Genomic DNA, 11,128 nt, shown 5'->3' with positions numbered 1-11,128 from the left:
ATAGAGACCCTCTGTCTCCATTTATGGGCACATACGAATTCATTGGCAGATTTTAAGAGAAAAAACTCCATTTATTAGGTTCCAAAGTCAGGGCCATTAGAACTTGGAAGGTGAGGGAGGAGGCACCATGGCACTAATTCTATTTACAATTTGGTTTGGAGCGCAGTTAGGAATAGCTTGGAGATTCCAATGCCCAAAACCATACGAGTTAATATTACATAATACCCTTCAGAAGTTCAAGCCACTTTTGCATTCTCTAACATAAGGAATTGTGTCATGCCCACATTTATATTTACTAACTAAAGGCAATCTGTACGACTGTACCCAAGGTTCGATCGTTCCTGGTATATAATTCTCCCCCAGCTTTAACATAAGGAAAACTAAGTTGATTTGCCAAACCTATATGGGTCTATTATATATTATCCACGAAAAATAGGTTGTGCGTATTATTTTCTAAATGAAATAATTAAAAAGAAATGACTTCGTAGCAATTTTCATGGAATATTCTAAATGAACTAAAGCTCGTCTGTCCTCAATTCAAATATAGTACGGTGTAATGTTGTATGCTACCATGCATTTTCTCTTACTGCAATTTATTAACCAAAAAGAAAAATCTCCTACTTTCATGTTCTCTTGTTCCGTGTTTTCTAAAATAAATAAATAAAAGTTAAATAATGACTTTGTAACAATTTTTATAGAATATTCTAAAGCAACTAAAGCTTTTCTGTCAACAATTTCAAATATCATTTCATATCGTACCACTTCTCCTACTGCAATTTCATGTTTCTTCTTTTGTGTTTTTTGTGTCCTTCACAGTCGCTTTTTCATGTCCACCCCAAGTCCGTATCCTATCTTCGGCAAGGGAGGCCTGCGGTTTTGTGTGCTAGTCACCACTTAATAATTAATTATATGTATGCTTGAAAGCAATTTAACATCGTCTTGAACTTGCAATTTGTTCATATACATGAGAGAATACTGAATAATAATATCTTACCTCTTCGTTCCAATTAGTTTTGTAAATCAGCACCAAAAGAACACACGTTTGGAGGATAGTCCCTGCTATCATTCCTAACCAGATTCCCTGAAAACAAACAATTATCAACAATATTAAAGAACTGCGTACTGCCTTTTGAATTTGAAGAACATGTTAGGCTTTACTTGACCTTTATATCTAGTCATTTAAAAAAAATTACTTGACATTTAAATGTGTTCTGCTATGGCTGAAATTTTAGTATTCATTCATCCACCAATCAATATACAAAAATTGAAGCCTATCACTTATCATTTTCATTATTAAATGAATTATATATGTTAGTCCTATTAAAAGATAAGCAGTGAGATTAACAGTATATATATATTTGGAAGACTTAATTAACTATTCTTCTAAAATCAATTCTCTCTTCCAATTAACTTAAAATACATACCTCTAATTGGTTAATTTCTCCTTCACTAAATAGTATCCGTATACTTATTCATTATACATCAAAAGTATTCGTATAAATTAAGTAGAGAATTGAGAATGACATACCTTGACTCCCCAGTCAAGCTTGTAACCCAATACAAGACCCACAGGAATTCCGAAAAGGTAGTAGCATGCAATGTTTACATAGGCAACAAGAGCCTGCCATCCCGCACCAATGGCAACTCCTGCACAAAATCAAAATTTAAAATGTCACACCTACTATTAATTTTAATGGAAAAAATTATGCATTAACGTTATAAAAAAATTTATACAATCACCCAATTGCAACATTACATATGATGATTTATAATTGGATGATAGTGTAAAATAATAGGGATTGAACTCTTAATTAGTAATCAAAAGAAAAATAATGTTTGAGTTAATTACAGAATGTGAGATAAGAAATTGAAAATCTTAATTAATTTTGTTACCTGAGAGAACAGGCTGAACATTATTAATGACAATGCAGAAGCACAAAAATGGTGTGAGGTTCTTAACTAGATCTTGCCCTTCTGTGTCGTTTGAAAACAGGGAAGGGTACTCATTCCGCAAGATCATCAAAACAATAGCGAGTAAAATTCCGATCAAAACCGAAGTAATCACCGCAACCACCAGGGAAAACAATGTTGCTCTTGGGTGGCGCACCCCTAGTTCATTCTATATTCTTACATAAACCAATTATGGCTAAATAACCTCAGGGGGGTTTCTTTTAGAAACTAATTCTCAATAAGGGTAAAACATTTTCCATGGGGGGTTTGTTTTGTGTAAGGGTTTTGTCGAGGAGCATGGCGAAACACGTATTTCACTATTTCTATCGGCGAAACAGTGCATGCATGTCGCCATCAGGTGTATCAGCCTACAGCAGCGCAAGGTTCACGTGCACGAAACAGTGAGTGCATGTTGCCATCCTCAGTGGCGGAACACATGCAGTGCATGTCGTCATCCACATTGACGAAACACCAATGCATATTTTCACGTGCATGCGTTTCGCCATCCATGTCGGCGAAACACCATGCAGTAGCCTTTTCAAAAGCGTGGTTGCAGGCATAGCCATTGTTTCGTTGAAGGTGGGAGCGACCAACTCCATTTAAATTTCGGCCTCCACCCTTTCCCCCTCCCCTTTATATAAGATCCTTTTGTGGTCCAGAATACACACACTGCCTTCAAGATTTTCTATGTTTTCTACCTTCAAAGCAAATTATTCCGTTGGTGGTGGTGGCAAAACCCTTCATTCCGGCAATAACTCACTTCTTGGTCTTTGATCCAACTTTCTCTTCACTCGTGGGATCCGGGCGATCCGGGGGGGACCACCACGGCTCCTCTCTTCTCGAGAATTCATACATCCCTTATCAGTATATGGACAGTTATCTCTCGAGCACAGGTTTAGGTTTGGCCTCAATGGAAAAAAACGGAGCACCTAACAACGTATCTTCACAGACCAAGAACTACGAGATCGCCCCTTTCGTTCTGGGGTGACGGTGGGATCGTACCATTCGAGCCTTTTTTTCATGCTTTTCCCGGGGGTCTGGAGAAAATTGCAATCAATAGGATTTTACTAATCCTTCCTTCCCGAAAGGAAGAACGTGAAAAATTCTTTTTCCTTTCCACAGGGACCAGGAGATTGGATCTAGCCATAAGAAGAATAGAATGCTTGGCTGATAAATAACTCACTTCTTGGTCTTTGACCCCCTCAGTCACTACGAACGCCCCCTCAGTCACTACAAATATATATATATATTTGTAGTCTACAATTTTTATATTATTGTTACCGAAATTATTCACCATATGTTTTTATACATATATGTGTGTAAAACATTTATTCTGCAGTCATTTTTTATGTTGTTGGTGTTAGTGAAACTTTGGTAATATTTCATCCTAACAATTTTTTTATGTATTTTTTGTTTTGTTGATATTTAAATTTTTTTGTTTTTGGTATTATAGAGGTGTATAATATATTTATTTTACATATATATTTTGGTATTAGTTTATTATTAATATGTTAATATTATAAAAGTATTTATGCTAAGTTATTATTCTGTTAATATATATATTAATTTTGTGCATATATTGAATTTAACTTTTATAATGTTTATTGTGTTATTATTTGTTTAGTTTCTTTGTATGTATTTTAATTTATTTTGTATAATATATCTATCGCGTCATTAATATTTTTTATATATATTTAATTTTATTTTTATAAATGTACTTAATTTTACTATATTATGTACAAATATTTTATAAATTTTTTGTCACATATTATATTATATTATATTTTATAGTATTTATGGCATTTTCTTCATCATTTTCATCAAATATAAAACTTAAATTTGGTTCAGCTGATGATGACGTGTTATGAATGCAAGATAACATGTTTCACAACGGATTTGCAATGAAAAATAAGATAGAAAATTACATTTTAGACGAGTTGTGCCCATATATCAGGGTTAAGAAGAAATATCAGGCGAAATTATTTCTCTACTTCAGCAATCTGATTTTTACTGGATTATGAAAATGAGATATTTAAAAATAAATATGGCATTAATTAGCGTCTTGATAGAAAGATGGAGACCAAAAACATATACTTTTCACATGAGATGCGGAGAGTACATTATTATTCTTCAAGATGTATCTGTTTTATTAGGTCTTCGTGTAGATGTGTCACCATTAATTGGTTCAACAAACCTTAATTGAGCTTATTTATGTGGAGAATTGTTAGTCAGTAGAAGATGAACTTCAAGGTAGTATGATTAAATTAAGTTGGCGGGCTTAGCATTTTCTAGAATTAAATAACCATGACGGAAAATTACAACAAATAGAAAGGTTTATATGTGCATGGATCCTAAGATTCATTGAAGGTGTCTTATTTGTTGACAAAGGTAGTAGCAAAGTTTCACTAAGGTACCAGCAATTTTTACGGGACTTTAGAGATAGTGCAGCACGCATGCATGGAGAGCTGTCGTACTTGCTTATTTATACATAGAGATGTGCAGCGCCGCCACCGATTATAAAATTAATTCAATTGGAGGTATGTACGTCTTAATACAAATGTGGACATGCGTCTTAATACAAATGTGGACATGAAAACGATGTACAAGTTTGACTCCAAAGATGACTCCTTCACTAATAGAAAATAAATCACTTGGACACAGGTTAATCGTTTAAAAAATTAGATTTCATTTCAAAATAATTAATAATGTAACTTATATTAATTTATATTTTTTTCTAGGTGGCTTACGACGTGAAAATCAACATATCGACAATGATGATTTGATACTTTTTCGTCGCAAATTAGATATTATGAAACGACATGAGATAAGAACATTTAAATGTATTTCTTAAATAATAAATAATGTCATATTTCACTGAAAATAAACAACATTGAAATTATAGTGTGAGAGCCTTACACAACAAATGTTTTGTTTAGTTGGAAATGTAGCGTGGTGCGCGGTGGTGCCACTAATTTGTTTCCAAGTTCTTGAGTGGCACCAACTTGATAGAGTGAGACAATTTGGAATGCAACAACCAATTTCACGGTGTCCTTTGCACCCCTTTAATATTCATGACATAACATTGAAAGGAAAACATGATGAAAATTGGGGGCAATTGTTAGGCCCAATGATCCATCAATGGAACAATCGGGCTGATTTTAGGATTGACGATTATCCTTGACAAAAAGGCCTACTGAGCTTTAACTCCGACTATATGGTGTGATATAGGCAAAAAAACGAATATGTTTGTTGACCCTAAGAATGCAAACACAACTACATTGATATTTTTCAATTTTTTCTTAATATTTAAGTTCAAATTATTTATGAAATTTTAGTCTATTAATTTGAACACCTAATAATTGCGGGCTGAAGTTGCAGAGACATTACAGTACATGGTGTCTCCACAAGGGATAAATACATGGACAGTGGATGATCTAGTGCCGCATGTGGAGAAAATAACCATTTTATCTGAAGAGCAAGAGATAATCACTGAACTTCTGTTACATGGTTATTTATCCCTTTTACCTTTATTTGGGAATAAGGATCATCTTTACCAATATAGGAGAAATCATTATCAAAATCTTTATCAAGATAAGGGAAATACTTATTAAGTTATAAAACCAGGGTGGCAAATTTACGTAACAGGGTTCCATTTAGAAACTTTTTACGTAAATGGGTATGTTTTCAAACAATTTGCACAGAGGGTCTCTTATTTGCATGGAAGCCGCTGTTGGCTTTGGCGGTAAAGCATGACCCGCCAGTGGCAATGGCGATACAGGCTGATCCCGACATTGGCACTGGCGATACGAGCTTACGTGGACACTAAACCGTTGGTCCCATTGGCGATACGAGCCACGTGGAGTGCTTGCCGCAAGTCCAATTGGCGATACGAGCTGGAGAGAGGTTGCCGCAAATTCCATTGGCGATACAAGGGTGCTCTCGCCAATGAAATAAAAACCGTATACTTGCCAATGTTTGCCACTTTGCTTGCTTGTGTACACGTTTTCTTGCTTTAGCGTTAACTACTATGAAATGATATAATGATAAAATGATTATATATTGTTTCGCGTCTACGCTTCATTATTTACGTTTCACACGTGTCCTATTTCATTCGATGATTATATTTTTCCAACAATTTCCATCATATCGTCACCGTCATGCACATATTTTTTTTTTTGTTTCCATTTTTAGTTAGGAGTAGATTTCTTTTATTTGTGATTGGCATATTCGGCGAAGAAGAAAAAACAAGATAGACAAAATGAACAAAACAAGAAAAGAAAAGAAATTCATTAGTATTATTTGATTTGAAAAAAGAAAAATATTTTTTCTTCATAAATATTATAAAATCAAAATGCATTGTAAGGATAATTTTTGAAAAATCAGAGAAAAAAATACCTTTTTTGTTAAATTAAGGATTATTTTAGTCAATCTTTATATAATAGAGACACATGAAATATGATCTTGTATTGAATTAATAATTAATGATTTCCAATAATGTAATTGCCAAAATAAAAGAGACATGACAAAAAAAGATATGACCAATATTATTTCCGATTATATATTTTTATAATCTATACGGAATGTATTATGCTATTTTGAAAATTATAAATTTGATTTCTTATTTTTTTTGGTGATAAACCAACCAGAGAACTAATTACCTCTAGGAAAAGAATAGAATCAGAATTCATTCTTAAAGCATTTAAAATATAATCCTGAGCAAAATCATGAACTACAAAATCATAAAAAAATAGTACCCTTCATAGCATTTATTGATTCGGTAAATTTACAAATATATTTTTCAACATTATTTTATTAATGGATATTTTCTCTAGACGCAATGATCTTACGTGCGAAGCTTATACGGAATATCTCAGATAAAAATTTTCATTGCGCGTGTTGAAAATGCAAAAGTCTCCAAATTAAATATGAGCACGAGACCAGCATCACCTTTAGACTACATAAAAAATGCCGAAAACAAAAACAACCTTAAGCACTCCTTGTATATCGCCAATGAGAGAGGCGAGAGCACCCTTGTATATCGCCAATGGAATTTGCGGCAACCTCTCTCCAGCTCGTATCGCCAATTGGACTTGTGGCAAGCACTCCACATGGCTCGTATCGCCAATGGGACTAGCGGTTTAGTGTTCACATAAGCTCGTATTACCAGTGCCAATGGCGGGATCAACCTGTATCGCCATTGCCACTGGCAAGTCATGCTTTACCGCCAAAGCCAACAACGGCTTCCATGCAAATAAGAGACCCCTTGTGCAAATTGTTTGAAAACAGACCCATTTATGTAAAAAGTTTCTAAATGGAACCCTGTTACGTAAATTTGCCAAATCAGGGTAATGATCCACCAACCCGCTAGTTCTTTTTATGAGGCACAAACGGGAGAATTTATCCTGGAAGCGGAAGAGCTACTGAAAATGAGTGAAACTATCACAAGGGTTTATGTACAAAGAACGGGCAAACCTTTATGGGTTATATCCGAAGACATGGAAATGGATGTTTTTATGTCAGCAGCAGAAGCCCAATCTCACGGAATTGTAGATCTTGTAGCCGTTGAATAAAAAATCAGTGGCAAGGATTATTCTAAAAAAATACAGGATAACAGAACATGAATTTTCAGCACAAGAGTTTAATATTCTCCAATCAAGTGTTGAAACTCAAGGCATAGCCAGACAAAGAGAGACTCTTGAAGCGGGACCATATTTGTACCCACAGATGGTAGAGTGTGGTCATGGAATGTATTACACACCACCAGCATTTTCTCAGTATTCGGCACAGATGTATCAGTATTCATTCAAAGGTCAAAGTGATACTTCTGCAAGCGAACATTCATTAGGTGGTGCTGCGGAGACATATCCCAATTTTCCATGGCCTACTATGAGCCCTTCACAACACCATGATGATCGAATTCCAACACCAAATGCCCCGTTAGGTACTCAATGGAATGTACCCGGAGCAATACCTGATATGGATGAATTATTAGGTGTTGATTTACGTCACCAATTTTCTGCCGAGGCAGACCAAGTTGAATTGGGGAGACATCGTGACAAAAGAAATCCTGATGGATAGACAAGCACAAAGATGGGAATGTTCATACGGCACATCCTCACGGACATCATGACGCTTGATTTTCGTATTACTTTTTAAATATTTTATTGTATGTTTTAATTTAAATTTTCGATTTTTATTATCGTTTATGTTATGAATATTTAGTAATGGATACAGTTTATGTCACACACAAAAATATAATAATAAATAATTTTAAAAACAAACTGATAACTACCATTTTATTTAAGTAGACAAACAAAATACATGAATCAATTAATTTACCAACTTCCACATTCATATTGCATTGGAAATTGACGCCTATTGTGTCATTCTCATCAACATCTACTACATTTTTGTCGGTACTCTGATTGTTCGAGTCAATCCATCTCATTCCTTATCCTTGTTGATTTTGGTCGACCTTTCGTGCACTAATTATACTTAGATCAGGGATAAGCTTCATTCCCAAGAGACCACCATTGTGCGGAATAAGCTTGTAAGATGTGGTCGTTTGTGTAAACAACATCTATATATTGGAAATAATTCATGCTCACGTAACCACATGCAGCAATAATGTGTGTACATGGATAGTGAAGTGCATGATATTTTTCGCATTGACAACAATGGTCATTCAAGTTAAATGTCCACTTTTGTTCGCCATGTTGCGTTATAAAATTGAAGGTCTCATCTATTTCAAACCTTGTCGAGTGGATATCATAGATGCGGACGATGTGCGAATAAGCTTGTTCTTGATTTTTTTTTAAGTTCTTTAACAACCTTAGAACAATACACTTGTCTTGTATTTAATTGTCTTTAGGTTTGACGACCATGATCAACAAAGTACTTTTGACACCTACTATATGTTGATTTCACTAAAGTTGTTATCGGTATGTTGCGACAATCCTTCAATACCTTATTTACACATTCTAAGAGGTTGATTGTCATGTGATTATATCTACGTCCTTCTTTATCATAAGTCATGGTCCATTTTTCCTTTGAAATGCGATCAATCCATGTTGCACTGACTATACTCAATTGACGAAATTTTGATCAAATGTATGCTTGCAAGGAATGTAGGTTGCATACAATTAGTTAGCAACAACAATTTTAAGTATATATGATACTTAAATTAACATCATATTATAAATTAAATCTTACCCAATTTCTTCAACATTTCTTTTTGTTTGACATTGTTGAATTTGCGATTGAAATTGTTTGCTATGTGTTGGACGCAGTAAACATGATAAGCGTGGGAAGGTTGTCAACTAAATGCTTCGTTAGCAACAATAGACTTTATACTCACGTGACGATCATATATGAGATAAATACAATTTTTATCTGTCACGTGTTTACGTAAGTGTGCCAAAAACCATGATCACGTTGTTAACGTTTCACCTTCGACTACGACGAATGCTAAAGGTGGAACACCATCATTTTCATTTTGTGATGTGACCATTAACAGGGTCTCATGGTATTTCCCATATAAATGTGTGTTGTCAACTTGTATGATTGGCTTACAATAATTAAAAACCTTTTTACATTGACCGAAAGTCTAAAATACTCTATGAAACTGACGGTGTTCACGATTCACCCTATTTCCAACAATAAAATCGTCATGCAGTATTTAAAAATAGGACCAAGGAGAATTATTTTGCATGTGTTTTAGCCACGATGAAAGTTTGGTATATGACTTTTCCCAATCGCCATATTCAATTGCAATCGCTTTTTGTCTCGCCATCCATGCTTTTTTGTACGAAATCTTATAGGCAAATTCACTGTTTATCTTTTCTTGAATCAAAGAAACTTTTATTGATGGATCTTCTCTAATCATGCTTGTTAATAAAATTAAAAAAATTTAAATAACAAAAAACACAAAAGTGGGATAATATGAATGTTTATCTTTTCTTGAATCAAATAAACTTTTATTTATGGATCTTCTCTAATCATGCTTGTTAATAAAATTAAAAAAATTTAAATAACAAAAAACACAAAAGTGGGATAATATGAACATTAAAAATGTACCGACTACACAAGTGACAATTAAATTTGAATCAAGTTTGTCATGATCTTGTGTCACACTCATATTCAGATATGTGTGGTTCATCCCACTGTGTCACTTTCCATGAATCAGTTTTTTTAGATAAAATTGTCTTCATATAAAAAGAGAAAGGATACCCTGTGTTTTTTTCGAGCAACAAACGATATATTTGTCTAATTTGGTTTCAAGAACTTTAAAACTTTAATGCACCTTTATGAACATTAAAAACGTACCTTCTATACAAGTAGCAATTAAATCTGAATCAAGTTTGTCATGATCTTGTGTCACACTCATATTCAGACATGTGTGTGGTCCACCCCATTGTGACACTTTTCATGAATCAATTTTTTTAGATAAAAATGCCTTCATATAAAAAGGGCAAGGACACTATGCGCTTTTATTTGGACAACAAACGATATATTTGTGCGATTTGGTTTCAAGAACTTCAAAACTTTGAAGCACCTTTATAACATATTATTTCAGTGTATTTTTTACAACATCTTTACTGTCAAAATGCATACTAACATATAATTCTTGCCCAACCTTAAAACTCGATGGCATCTCCAAACCGCAAATATCCTTCTCACCAGGATGACTCCAATTGATATTGCTATAATACAAAGCATCATTTCAAAATGGATTTTGAATTCCTTCTATACCTAATACTTAAAAAAATAAAATTCAGGTCAATATCACAAAAATATTCATTTACCATTAAATATAATTGTTATAAAATGATTAATGCATTCAACTATTTTTTAATTTAATTAAATATACCTTCTCTTGGTTGAACAATTATAACTGGTTCAACCATGTGAATGACTTCATCATCTGTATCAGATATATCATCAATATTATCATCTTCATCTAAAAACTCTTCAACGTATGAATTAGACACAAGATAATCAGCATCATCATTTAAATTGTTTACATTTGTTGACGATTTCGACTCATTATTAGATAAATTATTTTCACATGATTTATCAGAATTTGCTGAATGAAACGTAAAACCACCAGCAACATCTTTTTCTATGTACAATTTTATAACTGACATTTATTTTTGTTGTTGAGAAACTTTGATCAAAA

The 11,128-nt window shown here is 33.6% G+C and overlaps 1 protein-coding gene across 18 annotated transcripts in view; it reads right to left on the bottom strand.

Moving 5' to 3' along the window:
* Positions 1-547: 547 nt before the first annotated feature.
* Positions 548-11,128, bottom strand: part of LOC102660211 (protein DETOXIFICATION 29) — a 20,323-nt gene continuing 9,742 nt past the window's right edge. For 17 of the 18 annotated variants that reach the window (XM_014764784.3, XM_014764785.3, XM_014764786.3 and 14 more), the window contains 3 exons: positions 1,529-1,647; positions 995-1,081; positions 548-868 (listed from right to left, as the gene is read on the bottom strand). In XM_014764784.3, coding sequence (XP_014620270.1) covers positions 1,603-1,647 — 45 coding nt within the window. In that variant the 3' untranslated portion in view covers positions 548-868; positions 995-1,081; positions 1,529-1,602. Of the gene's footprint in view, positions 884-994; positions 1,082-1,528; positions 1,648-11,128 lie in introns of all 18 variants that reach the window. The other variant, XM_041010732.1, reaches the window with a different exon arrangement.

Source organism: Glycine max, chromosome 2 (genome assembly GCF_000004515.6).
Source record: "Glycine max cultivar Williams 82 chromosome 2, Glycine_max_v4.0, whole genome shotgun sequence".
NCBI lineage: Eukaryota > Viridiplantae > Streptophyta > Magnoliopsida > Fabales > Fabaceae > Glycine > Glycine max.
Note: the sequence above shows the minus strand (reverse complement) of the source record. Positions and strands in the feature narration are given on the sequence as shown.